This window comes from Colobus angolensis, unplaced genomic scaffold (genome assembly GCF_000951035.1).
Source record: "Colobus angolensis palliatus isolate OR3802 unplaced genomic scaffold, Cang.pa_1.0 Scaffold131, whole genome shotgun sequence".
NCBI classification, from domain to species: Eukaryota; Metazoa; Chordata; class Mammalia; order Primates; family Cercopithecidae; genus Colobus; species Colobus angolensis.
In genome coordinates this window covers 286,683-304,662 of record NW_012114364.1, presented here as the reverse complement: position 1 = coordinate 304,662, position 17,980 = coordinate 286,683, and the positions used below count along the sequence as shown (strand labels likewise).

The window sequence follows — 17,980 nt, the reverse complement described above, 5'->3', positions numbered from 1 at the left end:
AAACACTTCCTTACTTCTCTTAAGTCTCTGCATAAATACTACCTTAGAGAGGTCTTCCTTTACCTTTCCATAAAAAATAGTGTTCTCTTCATCTTTTGCATGCCATAAAATGTTACTCCTCTAGAAAGTATTTATTGTGGAGAAGCAATTAAAGTCTTGCACCACTGTAAACATATGTACATTACATAAACATACACATTACTAGTATTGCATAATTCTGTTTGATCTCTAGATTGCCAGCTACTCAAGGGCTAGTACTATATTTCAATAACTTTAAACATTCAAGGGAATTGCAATGGAATAATATACTATTTGGGGCCATAACAGGTGGTGACTGATAACAAGGGTAAAAAAAAAAAATTGTGAAGCTCAGCATTAGTGCACCAGTGAAAATGTCTTCATATTTCATATCACCGAATACGAGATATGGAAAGCACTAAGGCAGATTTACTCAATTCTTTTACATATTAAATTACTATGTATATTTGGATAGAATGAGATACAGACTCAGGTAAAAGCTATGAATACCTGGATTTGGTAAGGGTAAAAGCCACTTATTCCTAGTCTTAGGAATAACTGTATAAGGAAAGGCTATGGCAGAATCTTTTAATAATTCTACCTTCAAATTAAGGCTGATTTCATCATAGCAAGTTAATGAGTTGTTCTGCTAATAGCATGAATAAAAACTCATGTGGCCAGGTGCAGTGGCTCACAACCATAATCCCAGTACTTCGGGAGGCTGAGGCGGGTGGATTGCCTGAGTTCAGGAGTTCAAGACCACCAGCCTAAGCAACATGACGAAACCCTGCCTCTACCAAAAATACAAAAAATTAGCCCGGTGTAGTGGTGCACACCTATAGCCCCAGCTACCTGGAAGGCTGAGGCAGGAGAATTGCATGAATCCAGGAGGCAGAGGTTGCAGTGAGCCAAGATTGCACCGCTGCACTCCAGCCTAGATGACAGAGTGAGACTGTCTCAAACAAACAAATAAACAAATAACAACAAAAAACCCCCAAAACCCAAAAACCTCATTCGACACATTTATTGTAGTCAATAAAGATTGTAGAAGGGATGATTTGAATTATTCTTGCTCCAGGCTAAACTCAAACTTGTTTAGCACAGTGCATGGCAATATAACAACTGGCTGAATGAATAAATGAATGAACAAGAAAACAAACAAAAACAACATCTAGGGGTAAAGCACCAGGCTTAGTTCACCTCTTCATCTGGTCTGTAATTCACTTTTGTTTTTTTTTTGAGACGGAGTCTCGCTCTGTCGCCCACTCTGGTATGCAGTGGTGTGATGTCGGCTTACTGCAACCTCCACCTCTTGAGTTCAATGGATTCTCCTGCCTCAGCCTCCCAAGTAGCTGGGATTACAAGTGTGCGTGATTATAGGCATGCACACCCGGCTAATTTTTTTTTTTTTTGTACTTTTAGTAGAGACGAAGTTTCACCATGTTGGCCAGGCTGGTCTTGAACTCCTGGTCTCAAGTGATCCACTTGCCTTGGCCTCCCAAAGTGCTGGGATTACAGGCATGAGACACAGCCCATGGCCTTCAGTTTGTAATTCTTTTTCCCTCAAGTAGGCAATACAGAAACATAGTGACCTCCAAAGTCAACATAAAGATTTAACTTAATAGATAGGCGTTCCTGTCATCCTAAATCACAAAATCATAGCTCAACTGCTGTTGAACAGCTGCCAAATATTCCCTTAAGTGTTTGTAGCTTTCTTGAGCACACATTCAAACATTTACAGAAAAAGCTTGCCAAAAGTTGTACTCAAAGTGAAGAATGGCTTTCTATGCCACAGATAACAGATGTAAGAAATTTTCCTAAATGCTCTTCCAACAAATCAAAAAAAGTAAGAATTATATTTCTAATTGGGAAACATTAACTGCAAAATGCTATTATTTTTCCATTTTTAAAAGATATACAGTATTGTTTTATATCAGGAACTACAAGATACTTTTTCAGAAAATCTGAGTTTTGTCAGAATTGTTAAATTGTCAGGAACTGCAAGAAATCTCAGAAAATCTGAAATATAAATCAAGATTTGTCACAGTATTAAATATCTCTAATTAACCCATAACACTGCTATCTACTAACAATACCCCTTCACCATCCCACAATAAAACAACTAAAAATTAGAGGTGTCACTGACGATCAGATTACTACTAGTAACCAGATTACTTTAGTCAAAGCAGGCTTATAATGACAAGTGAGTAATTTTCCCAGTTTGAGTCAGCAAATGTTCTTATATTTCACTAGACTGGTTTCAGGCAGTTTGGCTAGAGTTTTAAAAATCCTTTTTCCACATTTTGTAGTTCTATGACTTACATGGCCTCTCCCTCATTATGCAAATACAGTCATATACTGTATAACCATGTTCTGGTCAACAATGGACTGCATATAGGATGATGGCTGGAGCAATACATTATACCATATAGCTTAGAAGTATAGTAGGCTATATCACCTAGGTCTGTGTATGTATATACACGCTGATGTTTGCACAACAATAAAATCACCTTATAACACATTTCTCAGAATGCCTCCCTCCCTACCTCCATCCCCTCCTTCTACAAACACTTATTTTGCCCCATGTTTTGCATTAGATCTTGGTAACTCAAAAGACAGAGATGAAAATAATCCTTTCCTTTAGGGAGTTCACAGTCTAGTAGGAAAGACAGACACGGAAACCAATAGTTACCAAAAAAATGTGATCAGTGTTGCTACGGACTCTGTTCAAGATATCATAAGAAAAGACAGAGTAACTGCTCCTGCTTAAGAGAGAGTTTTACAGTGAAGGTCACACCTAGTCAAGGACAGGGAAGAGAAGTATTGTAAGCAAGTAAGTATCACTTCCTTTATTCAACAATTTGAACATCTACTATGCGCAAAGCTAGGGATACAGCAATGAATAAGAGAAACTGTTCCTGTTCTCATGGTGCTTACATTACAGCAGGAGATACACAGTTGACTACTAGCTATGTAATTGGTTAATTGCAACTGAGATAGGTGCTACAAAAAGGTACAAGGTACTAAGAGAACCTAAGGTGACCTGAGTGCTGGGAAGATGGTGGAAGGTGATGGTCAGGAGCAGCTTCTCTACATAAATGGTTACAGTGAAGTCTGAAGGAACAGTAAGAACGCACTAGGTGAAGGAGCGGTGGAAGAGCCTTCCAGAGAGAAGGAACAGCAGAAGAAGCTATAGTATGAGGAATGAAATGGACAGGTTACTGCAGGAGTCCAGGTAAGAGATCTTGATGGTTTGGACCAAGGTGAGTATACGGAAACAGAGAGAAGTAGACAGGTAACTGATTATATATGGGAGAAGGTGAGTAAGTGAGAACTTTCAGGGTGATGTGTACATTGTTGGACTTGGCAAATAGTGGATGGTTGTACCATTCACTGACAAAGATTGGTGGGAAGAATAATGAATTCATTTTCGGATATGTTGCGTTTGAGATGCCAGTGAAATATTGTAGCTGCAATGTTAAGGAAACGGGGGAGAGGATGGGGATGGTGGGGGCAGAAGGGTCCTCCAGCAATGAAAGCCCTATTCCTATAATTTTACTGTGAGATATGGCTAGGTGTGGTGGATCACACCTGTAATCCTAGCACTCTGGTAGGCCAAGGTGGGCAGATTGCTTGAGTCCAGGAGTTTGAGAGTAGCCTAGGCAACATAGCCAAACCCCGTCTCCACAAAAAGTACAAAAATTAGCCAGGCGTGGTGGTGCACACCTGTAGTCTCAGCTACTTGGGGGGCTGAGGTGGGAGGATCGCTAGAGCACGGGAGGTCAAGGCTGCAGTGAGCCAAGATTGCACCAGTGCACTCCACTCTGGACGACAGAGCCAGAGCCTGTCTCAAGAAAAAAAAAATCTTTTATTGTGAGCTATGAACCTAAACTTGGCTCAAAATGAGGGCTTACCTTCATTCTAATGTCAAACCTATGAATGTAATTTGGGGTTATCCATTTCAAATTCAAGTAATTGCTAAGTCTACAAAAAGTATATGCAGCCCTTTTTCCTTTTAATCTTACAAGATAAGCATCTGAATAGGTTTCTTCAGCCAACCTTTCACCATTTATTCTTTGCACTTCTTTCCACTATATCCTTCTTTGTGATCAAAGTAAACAGCAAATTGTAAAGCAAGACCTTTATAATAGTTATTACTCTTTAGTCACCTAAAATATCATATTTATGATGTTTCATTTAGGACAGACATATAAAATAGAATCCTTATATTTTCATATAGTTTGCTTTAAAGTTATTAACTCTGTTTTCTTCCTATAAATTCTTAGATACAACACAGGCTTAAAGATAAGATCTATCAACTAGAATATAACATAGCCATGGATGCCAAAGCAGATTACCTCAAAGAGATGTAAAAGTGGGGTGGGGGACCTTCAGCTCTGTTTGCAATGCTTTATTTCATTTAAAATGAAATGCAGACCCGGCAATAGTGGCTCACAGAGGTTGAGGTGGGCAGATCACTTGAGGCCAGGAGTTTGAGACCAGCCTGGCCAACATAGGGAGACCCCGTCTCTACTAAAAATACAAAAATTAGCCAGGCATGATGGCGAGCGACTATAATCCCAGTTACTTGAGAGGCTGCAGCATGAGAATCACTTGAACCCGCGAGGCAGAGGTTGTAAGTAAGCCGAGATTGCACCACTGAACTGCCTGGGTGACAGAGTGAGACTGTCTCAAATAAATACATTAATTAAATTAAATGTACTGCACTCCAGCCTGGGAGACAGAGCGAGACTGTGGAAATAAGGGAAAGAAAGAAAAGAGAGGAAAGAAAGAAAGGGAGGGAGGTAGGGAAAGACAGGAAGACAGGACAGGATAGGACAGGACAGGACAGGAAAGGAAGAGATCTGAAGCAAACATGTCAACGTTGGCATATGTTAGTTCTAGGTGATTTACATACATGACTGCTTATTGTATTGTTCTTTCTGTTCTGTGATATTTACATTCTTTTCATAAAAATCTCTGAATCAGCAACTGAGGGAAAAAAACTAATTCAGGAATTATTTCACCTGTCACTTGTATTTATTTTTTATTTTATTTGCACTGCACTCATACACATTAAACATTTTACTTAACAAAGTTCATTGCTTTGGGTACTTAATTTATGTATGAAATTAATGACCTTTTATTCAAAGCACTACTGTTGTTTGCTAGAGGAATGACTGATATTACAGAAAGTGATGACTCATTGCAGTGGGATTTTGCTAAAGGCAAGACAAAGCTTTATACCTTTAGGTGGGGATAAATTACAGCTTCATACAAACACACTTACTAGTAAATCAAAGAGGAAATTAAAGGCAGTAAATCTATGACCCGAATGCAAACTAATGGGATGCTTTTCAGAGATTTTCCATGAGTACAAGCAAATCCTTTTAGATTTGCAGCAATAAAAAAAATGCTGTGTGGTGCTTAACCATCGAACACTGTCTCTGCAATTATTCTTCAGGGGAAAACTTTTGCTGCTTACATAAAATAACCTCAGGGGCAAGGAGTAAAGAAAATATCAAAGACAGATCAAGGAAGCTGATAATTACTTTAAAGATTATTGTTTTGCAGATAAAGGCAAAAGCTACCATGGATATCTCACTATTAATTCACTCAAATGATTAAAAGAAAGAAAACACATCAAGGGTGGCATTTTGCTCCAAATGACTGTGGATTCATATAGTAAGAAAGTACTTGTACCCAGGCCCCAGTGATCTTCCCACCTCAGCCTCCAGAGTAGCTAGGACCACAGGCATGTTTCCATCACATTCAGCTATTTCTTTTTTTCTTTGTAGAGAGTCTCCCTATGTTGCTTAGGCTAGAAACTCATTTTGAATACCATTCTGATTTCTCACAGAATAAGTTACATTTTGAAATATCTTACTAATTTAAGAAGATTAAGTATTGTGATCTATTCACATTCTTACCCAGTTTTCCATTGCTTGATTTAAACATTCTTTTCCTAAATGCCTTTCTATTAATTTGCTACATAAGCAGCTCATAAGTTATTTTTTTGTCACTGCTGTTCGACTATTTTAGTCAGATGCTTGTCTGGACTCTTCCAAGTCTTATAAAGATAACTAACAGTTGTGTTCTACTTAATATCTATAGTAGAGTCTTCACCAAAGATAATGCTAAGGATCTACAATATTAACTTCCAGCAAAATGGCATCTCTGATTATTTTAGTATTGGGTAACAGTTTGGGAGAATAACCACACTGTACTCTGTAAGGAATCAAAGGCAAAGTGCCAAGTGCTTTAGGCATTTGTCCTTACAAAAAGCACCAGCCCAGGCTAGAAAGAGTTTACTGTGATACAAAAATATCACAAAGGGTCCAGTGTGACCCATAACATTTCTAGTGCAGATCAAAACTAAGTTATATAGTTTTTCTTTTGGGAAGGCAGCAAGGCAGATGAGAAAAAAAGTGAGCTAGAGAGTAAAAATGATCTGGATTTAACTTCTGAGTTCTGCCTAACTTTGGGCAAATTACTTAACCTTTGAAAATATAAGAATTCTCACTGGGTTCATGTAAACATGTATGTGAAAATAACCTACATAATGTACCCTAGCAGACATCTAGTCAATATTAATTTCCTTCTGTTAGATTATCAGGTTATAATGGAATCTTTTAACACTATCTTTAAAATACTCAAAAAGACACCCGGCGCAGTGGCTCATGCCTGTAATCCCAGTGCTTTGGGAGGCTGAAGTGGGTGGATCACCAGAGGTCAGGAGTACAAGACCAGCCTGGCCAACATAGCAAAACCCCGTCTCTACTAAAAATGCAAAAATGAGCCGCGTGTGGTGGCATGTGCTCACAATACCAGCATTCTGGGAGGCTGAAGGAGGGTATATAATTTGAGGCCAGGAGTTCGAGACTAGCCTGGCCAACATGGTGAAACCCCGTCTCTAGTAAAAATACAAAAGAATAGCTGGGCATAGTGGTATGCACCTGTTATCCCAGCTACTCAGGAGGCTGAGGCAGGAGAATTGCCTGAACCCAGGAAGTGGAGGTTGCAGTGAGCCAAGATTGTGCCACTGCACTCCAGCCTGGGCAACAGAGCCAGACTATCTCAAAAACAGAAACAAAAAACAAAACAAAACAAAACAAAACAAAACAAAACAAAACAACTCAAAAAGAGCAAAGGCTATCACTGTGTCTCAGTTCATCTTTAATCATTTGTTTTTTTTTTTCCATTCTTATGTATATACCCAATTCATTTCTGTATCTATCATGCCTGGTATCTCCTTACTTTGGGGCCCCCTGAATTATATAATCATACAGTTTATGGACATCCAAAATATTATTCAGGCTTCTAAGAAGAGCCCTTTTGAAATAATCTGAAAACTATGACCTATTTTATTTCTAAGAACCTCTCAAGGAGACTGACTGTCTCTTTATCTTCTTTCTCTCTCTCTCTCTCTCTCTCTCTCTCTCTCTCTCTCTTTCTCCCTTCTTATGTATATACCCAATTCATTTCTGTATCTATCATGCCTGGTATCTCCTTACTTTGGGGCCCCCGAATTATATAATCATACAGTTTATGGACATCCAAAATATTATTCAGGCTTCTAAGAAGAGCCCTTTTGAAATAATCTGAAAACTATGACCTACTTTATTTCTAAGAACCTCTCAAGGAGACTGACTGTCTCTTTATCTTCTTTCTTTCTTTCTTTCTTTCTTTCTTTCTATCTATCTATCTACCTACCTACCTACCTACCTACGTACCTATTTTGAGACAGGGTCTTGCTATGGTGCCCATTCTGGTCTCAAACTCCTGGGCTCAAGCAATCACACTGCCTCAACCTCCTGAGTAGCTGGGATTATAGATGCACACCATCATGCAGGGATAAAAGAGACATTTAATCAGCACTGGCAACTCATTATGAGGCAGGAGAACAGGGTCTGGAGGCAGGGAACCTAAGGCCGACTCATGCTGACTTTCTAGAACTAAATCAAAAGGAAAACCCCAATTTTCCATGCCCAAGTAGCAAAAGGACCAGTGGCTACTCCCTTTGTACTCTCCCCCCACCCTTTTTCTGCATGGCAGACTAAAAATTGAGAGTACTGGGCATAGTGGCTCACGGCTGTAATCCCAGCACTTTGGGGGGCCGAGGCAGGTGGATCACGAGGTCAGGAGATCGAGACCATCCTGTGAATGGTGAAACCCCGTCTCTACTAAAAATACAAAACAATAGCCGGGCATGGTGGCAGGCGCCTGTAGTCCCAGCTACTCAGGAGGCTGAGGCAGGAGAATGGCGTAAACCCTGGAGGTGGAGCTTGCAGTGAGCCAAGATCGCGCCACTGCACTCCAGCTCGGGCAACAGAGCGAGACTCTGTCTCAAAAAAAAAAAAAAAAATTGAAAGTACCTCTGAGGCCGGGCGTGGTCGCTCAAGCCTGTAATCCCAGCACTTTGGGAGGCCGAGACGGGCGGATCACGAGGTCAGGAGATCGAGACCATCCTGGCTAACACGGTGAAACCCCGTCTCTACTAAAAAAAAAAAAATACAAAAATCTAGCCGGGCGAGGTGGCGGGCACCTGTAGTCCCAGCTACTCCGGAGGCTGAGGCAGGAGAATGGCGTGAACCCGGGAGGCGGAGCTTGCAGTGAGCTAAGATCCGGCCACTGCACTCCAGCCTGGGCAGCAGAGCGAGACTCCATCTCAAAAAAAAAAAAAAAAAAAAAAAAAGAAAGTACCTCTGATCGTTTCCCTCACAACCAATCAGGATGGTCGGGGGCCAAATCTTCATTTGCATAGATATGCAATAGGAGTATAACTTTGTAACTTCACTTCAGTCTCTGATTGGTTGTATGTTTATGTAGGGGGTAGCTTTGCTTCAGCCTCTGACTGGTATCCTCCCACAACCAAACAGACTGATCATGGGCCATTACTTCATTTACACAGAGTGTACACCAAGTAACCAATAGAAAACCTCTAGAGAGTATTTAAACTTCAGGAAAATCTGTAATGGGCTCTTGAGCTGCTTGCTCGGGCCTGCTCCCACCCTGTGGACTGTACCTTCATTTTGAATAAATCTCTGCTTTTGTTGCTTCATTCTTTCCTTGGTTTGTACGTTTTGTCCAATTTTTTGTTCAAGACGCCAAGAAGCTGGATGCCATTCACCGATAACAATTATACAAATTCAGATTTCTACTATATCTAAATAATGCAATTAAGTTGCTTTTCATCTTTACATTGTCTGCAAAAATGACAAATTACAGGCCTACCACACAACATTCCTTGAAATATGAAAACTGTTATCAGGCTCTTACCATCAGGCTCCTCTCAGGCCAATAAAGTAGTATCACTGTTTATCAAAGCTTCTATGTATTAATACAAATGCACAACACAGTTTAATAGTAGGAAACTAAAATGGGCTTTTAGGATCTACTGTATATACTTATTAGCTATGGAAACTCTGGGCAAGTAACTTGCTTCTCTGAGCTTCTGCTTCCAGATCTTTAAAATGAGGACAGTATCACATTTCTTTTTTTTGTTTTGTTTTTTGAGACGGAGTCTCACTCTGTTGCCCAGGCTGGAGTGCAGTGGTGTGATCATACAACCTCCACCTCCTGGGTTCAAGCAATTCTCCTGCCTCAGCCTCCCGAGTAGCTGGGATTACAGGCATGTGCCACCACACCCGGCTAATTTTGTATTTTCAGTAGAGACAGGGTTTCACTATGTTGGTCAGGCTGGTCTTGAACTCCTGGCCTCAGGTGATCCACCCACCTCAGCCTCCCAAAGTGCTGGGATTACAGGTGTGAGCCACTGCACCTGGCCTCACATTTCTTATAAAATCACTTAAAGAATAAATGAAATAAGGTACACATTCAAAATATGGTCACTACCTTCATCTTAATAAAGTAAAAACAAGGCTAAAAAGAAAATGAGGGGAAAAAAAACACATACCATGTTAACCGCATCTTGATCAAAAGGATTCCATTCTATATTCTGAGGATAATGGGCGAGAACTTTGGATTTGAACGTTCTTCTCAAAGGACTCTGGTCAAAATTTTCACCTACAACAAATAATACATAGTTAATATCTAGAACCTTTCCAAAAGCATGTCACAGTTTTATATTTATTTTATAGACCTACTACTGACTGATAATGTTGAGATCTGATTCAATTTCTGCCTCTAAACATCTGACTTGTAAAATCCCAGTGGACAACTAAAAAACTTAACAACAGGGCAGCATTTAAAACTTCAGAATCTGAATTTTAAAATCCTGGCCACTCAACTGATACTAAAAATCAAAATATGGTAATATAATCATTGCTGTAACCTAATTATGGTCCACATTTCAGTGTGTGGTAATAAAAAAACTATATGAAAACATTTACTTCAGAAAATAAATGTCTTGTATTAAACGAATCATATGTCTTATGATCCTAAAATTTTATACACACTTAGACCCCCATGCTACAGTGCTCAAAGGGGGCAATTTGGCTTGAGTTTTCACAAAAATCTCTGAGAAATGTGACTGCATATCCAGGTTGTTAAGTAACAAAACTAACAGAATTACAAACATCATTGCTGAGTCATCCTGTTTAGTAGACAGAACACATTAAACATACTGACCTTTTAAAATAAATGAGCTATCCTAAGTTAAATTCATTATCTGGCAAAATTCTGGAAAGATAAAAGTAGGCTACATTTTAATTACATGTAAGAAAATTCAGGCCAGGCACAGTAGCTCACGTCTGTAATCCCAGAACTTTGGGAGGCTGAGGTAGGAGGATTGCTTGAGCCCCGGAATTTGAAACCAGCCTGGGCAACATGGTGAGACACTGTTTCTTTTCTTTTTTTTAAAAAAAAATAAATTTTTTAAAAAGTAAAAAATTGAAAATTCAATAATAGCTATCAGATTAGTTTTTTTAACCTCCTCAACCAGAGTAATTCCCTTAAGACCTATTATCCCTAAATGTTTCATGAAATATTTTAAGATAGATGGATCTGAAATTCTCGATGTCAAAAATCTGGGATCAAGGAACTAGAAGACCTTGCAGCAATTTTATTGTGTTCTGTGTTTTCCTACTTTTAGAGTTCTAATTAAGTACAAAATACTAGCTATTACAGCAAAAGATAAATGTCACTTACCAGTATTTATACTATTAAAAATATCACAAAGCAATTTGATTTATGAGTTGTATTTGACTTCCAGTTAGACTCAGTTTCTATTTTGGGTAAAAATACGAAAAAAAAGAAAAAAAAAACACCTTGGAATGCAAAACAGATCACAGAAGGAAGAAAAAGTCACACTCAAAAATCTTGCTGGAGACTACAACATAAAATACATAGGAACTTTTTTGAACGAGGACACATAATTTAAATATATTTGCTGAGGCAACTAAACTACTACTTCTAATTGAAGTCCTTGGCTAATGATGATAATTTTATTTAGATTCCTCTGAGTTATTTAGGCAAACATTTCATCTCTGTATTTTTCTACTCCATACTTCCATCTTCTAAGAGTTGAGAGCACTCATTTCTAGAAGAGAAACTGTCAAAGACATCCCTAAGCAGAGTTTATCAATTTTTGCACCATGCTTCTAGAGTATGTAAGCACCAAAAAGTCAGTAGAGGAATGTGAAACTGTCCATGAGAGTCAATGTGGCCGAAGAACAGATTCAGGGCTCAGAACTGATTTCAGGAAGAGTCCATGTTTTTAAGCTGATGCTACATTTTCCTGTGAACACTAAGAAATTTTAAATTACTCACTTCTTCAGTAAAAAAGTTACTTGGCCAGAACATGGTGGCTCATGCCTGTAATCTCAGCACTTTGGGAGACTGAGGTGGGCAGATCACTTGAGCCCAGGAATTTGAGACCAGCCTGGGCAACACAGTGAAACCTCATCTCGAAAGAAAGGAAAGTATGGGGGAGGGTGGAGACCGGAAGGAAGGAAGGAAGGAAGGAAGGAAGGAAGGAAGGAAGGAAGGAAAGAAGGACAGAGGGAGGGAGGGAGGGAGGGGAAGGGAAGGGAAAAGGGAGAAAGAGAGAGAGAGTAAAGAAAGGAAAAGAAAAGAAAGATTTTTAAAAGTTATTTTTCATTTACTTTAGAGAAAAAAACAAAATTTTTCCTAGTTATAAAGTCTATGCTGCTGATTGTGCACTGACACAGCAACAGCGTATCTTCATGGTATACAGCCATTGAGAAACCCTCTCCACCTACCCTCTCCACCTACCCTCTAACACCAGAAATACTTGCCTCTATTATCCATAAATGTAAATAAAATATGAAATACTGCAGAAGCAGAAGAAACATGACATAACCTATCATATAACTCCTTGTAACACTTACCTTTTAATTCAGTTCTGCCTGTGTATAGTTAAAATAACATTATTTTCATTCGTGTATCAAGTTAGTAATGGAACAGGAGATATATCAGAAAGGTCATGAAAGTGCCATTCTCAATATAATTGTTCTATTAACTAAGGAACATTGCACCTTCTTGAGGCACAAAGAATTCAAGAGAAGGAAACCACTTCCAGAAAGAAATAATGTTATAAAAACAAAAAAAGCCACAAAACAGTAACAAATGTAATAAAAGAAAAGCAAAACCACCACCACTCCACTTATTAGACTGCTTAAAAAAGGGATAACAGGAAAGATCACTGCTGTATATACACAGCTGTCTTGGCAAATATGATTTGGAAGGATATTAGAGGAAGAACCAATTATTTCAAAATTCTGGTATCACTGTTAAGAATTTAGAAATGGTCTGGGTACAGGGGCTCATGCCTGTAATCCTAGCACTTTGGGAGGCTGAGGTGGGTGGATCCCTTAAGAGGTCAGGAGTTCGAGACCAGCCTGGCCAATGTGCCGAACTCCTGTCTCTACTAAAAATACAAACATTAGCCAAGCATAGTGGCATGCAACTGTAATCCCAGCTACTCAGGAGGCTGAGGCAGGAGAATCAGTTGAATCCGGGAGGTGGGGGTTGTAGTGAGCCAAGATCACACCACTGCACTCCAGTCTGGGTGACACAGTGAGACTCCATCTCCCAAAAAAAAAAAAAAAAAAAAGAATTTAGAAATGACTGGATGCAGCTATTCCTACCAGCACCAGCCAAAATAAGAGAATCTTGGTGATGACTTCTGGGGATGAGAGATGGGGAAACAACCTATACTTCTCATTTTAAAGACATGTTTCATAAAGCTCTACCTTAGAATTTACTGCTGGGAAAACAAAACAAAACAAAACAAAAAAACAGGAGAATAATTAAGTCTAAGAATTTGGATTCCCAGGAAATGAAAATTACATAAGCATCCTGTACTTAAAATTTACCTTTTAAATATTATCTTGAAACAAACAAGGACTATAAATTTGTACAACTACGACAGCTACATATCAACTCAACTCCAAGTAATACTGCCAAATAACCTCCTAATAAATTGAAGCTTTTCCTCCTAAGAAAGTAGGAAATATCTGCCAAGAGAGCTTAAAGGCTACTGAATACATGTTTTCAAGGCTTGAAGCAAATGAGGTCTTTATGAAAATTAAGATGCAGATGAGAGAAGAGAAACATAAAATAACATCTGTAAGTCTGATCAAGCAAAACTGAATAAAGAAACATTTACAATGGGCTTGGGGTCACTTTAAATAATGACTTATAACAGCCCATCCTTGTTTTTAATTTTATTTTTACCTGAAGTCGTATTTGCAGCATCTTGGCTCTTGCCATGACGATCTGCTTCTAGCCATTGGTACAAAACTACATAATGTAACAGAAACAAAAAAGCTTTATGAACAAATAAAAACAAACAAACAAAAAGCAAAAATGACTTTGAAGAATGGAAAATGAGAATAAATAATTAACCAAAAGCAGTTAAACAGGAGACATTAACATCAGAGTGTAGCTTAACACCAATGGAATGTAGCTGATAAGGGGTTAGTAATGAAAGCAAAGAGAACAGGTAATTTTAACAAAATAAGTGAAATGCTATTAAATATCTGTTACCAGTTTTCTGTATGGAAAACAGCACACACACTCTCTTCTTAATGCCTATTTAAAGAGTAATATTAGGAGAAAGCTAATGCTTCTATAGTCAGATATCACACAAGTTGAAGGGTTTTGGATTTCTGATTGTATCAGATTTTGAAATATTTGCATTATATTTACAGGTTGAGCATCCTTGATTAGAAAATCGGAATACTGGCACTCAAAAAGATCAAATTTTTGAGCATTTTAGATCTCAGATTTTTGGATTAGGAATGCTCAACATAAAAAGTATGACAGTAAGACTAAATGACCAACTTTAAAAATTACATCCTGGTTGGGCATGTTGGCTCACATCTGTAATCTCAGTACTTTGGGAAGCTGAGGCAGGTGGATTGCTTGAGGTCAGAAGTTCGAGACCAGCCTGGTCAACATGGTGAAACCTCATCTCTACTAAAAATACAAAAATTAACTGGGCATGGTGGTGGGTGCCCATAATCCCAGCTACTCAGGAAGGCCAGGCAGGAGGATTACTTGAACCCAAGAGGCGGAGGTTGTAGTGAGCTGAGATCATGCCACTTGCACTCCAGCCTGGGTGACAGTGAGACTGTCTCAAAAAAAAAAAAAAAAAAAAATTACATCCCAACCACTGCATATTGATTAGAATGGCTTAAGTCCCAAAAGCTGACTCTACCAAATATTGACAAGGAAATGAAGTGTCAGTAATTCTCATTCACTGCTGATGAGAATGCAAAACTGTACGGCCACTTTGGAAGAGAGTTTGGCAATTCCTTACAAGGTTAAACAGTCTTATCACATAATCCCACAACTCCAGTCTAATCATGAGAAAAACATCAAATTCCAAGAGGAGTAACCTATAGTATAATCAGTTAAGTACTCGTCAAAACTATCAAGGACAACAAAAGCGATGAAAGTCTGAGATTCTGTCATAGCCAAAAGGAGCCTAAGTAGACATGACAATTTATGTGGCTCGGATACTTCAACAGAAAAAAGACTGATATGGTTTGCCTGTGTCCTCAGCCAAATCTCATCTTGAATTGTAGTTCCCATAATCCCCACACATTGTGGGAGGGACCCAGTGAGAAGTAATTGCATCATGGGGGTGGCTGTTCTTGGGATAGTGAATTCTCAAAAAATCTGATGGTTTTATAAGGGGCTTTCCCCCACTTCACTCTGCACTTCTCCTCTGCTGCCATATGAAGAAGGATGTGCTTCCTTCCCCTTCCACCACAACTGTTAAGTTTCCTGAGGTCTCCCCAGCCCTATGGAACTGTGAGTCAATTCAACCTCTTCCTTTTATAAATTGCCCAGTCTCAAGTAAGTATATCTTTATTAGCAGCATGAGAACAGACTAATACAAGAATATTAAGTAAAAACTAAAGAAATTTAAATAGAGGCCGGATGCAGTGGCTCACGCCTGTAATCCCAACACTTTGGGAGGCCGAGGCGGGTGGATCACCTGAGGTCAGGAGTTCAAGACCAGCCTGGTCAACATGGCAAAACCTCATCTCCACTAAAAATACAAAATTAGCCAGGCACAGTGGTGCATGCCTGTAGTCCCAGCTACTTGGGAGGCTGAGGCAGGAGAATCGCCTGAACCCGGGAGGCGGAGGTTGCAGTGAGCCGAGATCACGCCATTGCACTCCAGCTTGGGCGACAAGAGCGAAACTCCATCTCAAAAAAAAAAGAAAAAAATAAAAAAATAAATCTAAATATAGTGTAGACTTTAGTCGGCAATAATGTATCAATATTTATTCACTAATTATAACTAATGTACCATACTACTGTAAGAGGTTAATGATAGGTGAAATTGTGTGTGTAGGGTGAGGCAAATATATGGGAACTCGATTCTCAATTTTTCTGTAAATATAAAAACAACTTTATTTTAGAAATTGCATTCCAATATTTAAGGTAAAAACACCAGCAACATTATATCCAATCTTATAAGTAATCTACCTTTTATAAATCATGTTTATCAATGCAAACATAAGCTGAAATTTGCTTTATACTGATATCCCATTTAATCAATAATATTCCTAAGCATAATTATGAAATGTCAACTCTTGGAGGAAAGTTTATTACTGTAATGACACAGGCTGTAACTTAGCAGCTTTGAAGGGTGTTAAAATTTCTGAATGTCTTTTATTGTACTCAGATGTCTACAACTTTCAGACATCTTTAAAGAGATGTCAAAGTCTTTCTTTTAAATAGTCAATAATGATATCGTAGGGTACCAATGGCCAAAAGAACTTGCTATCCACACCCCCAACATTTGATGATCCAAGGACAGCAACAAATACTAAGCTTCTATGCTGGGGGGCTACTTACCCACAGATACTGTGAGAATTGAATATCCCAAACAAGGTTTACAGAAACTTTTCATGCTCTCCCCTCAACAAAAACAACAACAAAGGGCTGAGAAAGCTGCCTACAGAACTCCTGAACTAGAATAAAAAAGGAACCGATTTATTACAAATATCTGAGAGAATCCTGAAATCATCAAAGTGGTCACTTAGATCTCTGAGGAACAGCCAAGGCTGTGAACTGACATCCATGGTCATGGATAGATAGCTGAAAGACCTGAGCAGACAAACATCCAAGTCCTCGGTTAAGGGTGCCCCAGAGGGCACAGAGGTCAGCACCCTCCTCCAGAGACACACTTCTGGGAGGCAAACAATTGTTACAAATGGGACTAGCACGAAAGAATTCAAGAAGTAGACCTCAATAATTACATATATACTACAGGTATTTCTCTTCTCTTTAGTTTACAGGGATAACAGCTACTCATTAGAGGAGGAGAGAGGGGAATTATACCATGACACAAAAATCTCCCTATTAGGAAAAGCAAGCATGAGCTTTACAACTGACAGTGAAGGCTGGGTGCAGTGGCTCACGCCTGTAATCCTAGCACTTTGGGAGGTGGAGATGGGCAGATCACTTGAGTTCAGGAGTTTGAGAACAGCCTAGGCAACATGGTAAAATCCTGTCTCTACAAAAAATATAAAAATTAGCTGGGCATGGTGGCAAGCGCCTGTAGTCCCGGCTACTCAGAAGGCTGAGGTGACAGACTGGCTTGAACCCAGGAATTGGAGGCTGCAGTGAGCTGTGATCCACTCCAGCCTGGGCAACAGGGCCAAACTCTGCGTCAAAACAAACAATTGACACTGAAAATCACTTCCACAAAATGAGATGCAAAGTAGGGAAACAAATCCATTAACTGCTCTAACAATTTTGCCCAGCTCCTATCTTAAGCCTAGATTTTCCCCTGATTAAGGCAGAAACTCTTGGTTATGTTCAGGTTATCACTAGGAATATTTACCAATAGTTCCAATTACTTCATATAGCCCTCGTTTCTGGTTTTATCAGAGAGGTTTATCATGTTTGCTTTCATGTTTCATTGATAAAATCATAGTCTGTTTCTAACCAGAGACTCTCCACAAAACAAAGCTAAGTCTCACACTATTTCTCTCTCTCTTCCTGTCCTGACAGGTAACCCCAGAAGCCTAGTTTTAAAGAAAATCATTAATAAAATGAGACATGAAAGCTATTCCAGGTCACTTGAACCAGTTATATAAAGAACGACACATAAGCAAAAATCATTTTAATAGATTTACATATTCAAATATTTCATCCTTGCCTCTAGATTACCAAAGTACAATTAACTTCAGTTTAAATAATTCAGAGAATTTCCAGTGAAATAAGTGCATTTGATTCAAGAACGCTATAATGTAAATCACCATTTATATAAAGTTTGGACTTTAAAGTCTACTTTATAGGACATATATTTTAAAAGATAATGTATAATTAAAAAAGAAGTGTGACTAATTTTTTAACTTAACATACTAGAATGTACATGGGCAGCTGTGGAAATACTGAACTCCCAAAATTTCTCACTCTCCATAAAATACATGAAATATATCATAGCACAAAAGGTCTGCTACTATGAATGTAGATGATGTTAGAATGCCAAGAACACATCTCTCTTTACTAT

At 38.8% G+C, this 17,980-nt stretch overlaps 1 protein-coding gene across 1 annotated transcript in view; it reads right to left on the bottom strand.

Annotated features, from left to right (window-relative positions):
• The window catches only part of DENND5B (DENN/MADD domain containing 5B), a 119,077-nt gene extending 104,613 nt beyond the window's left edge, over positions 1 to 14,464 (bottom strand). Inside the window, exons 1-3 of the mRNA XM_011934143.1 lie at positions 14,299 to 14,464; positions 13,678 to 13,743; positions 9,935 to 10,044 (exon numbers count right to left, since the gene is read on the bottom strand). Of these exons, the coding sequence (XP_011789533.1) occupies positions 9,935 to 10,044; positions 13,678 to 13,743; positions 14,299 to 14,464 (342 nt within the window). The remainder of the gene's footprint in view (positions 1 to 9,934; positions 10,045 to 13,677; positions 13,744 to 14,298) is intronic.
• Positions 14,465 to 17,980: the final 3,516 nt, after the last annotated feature.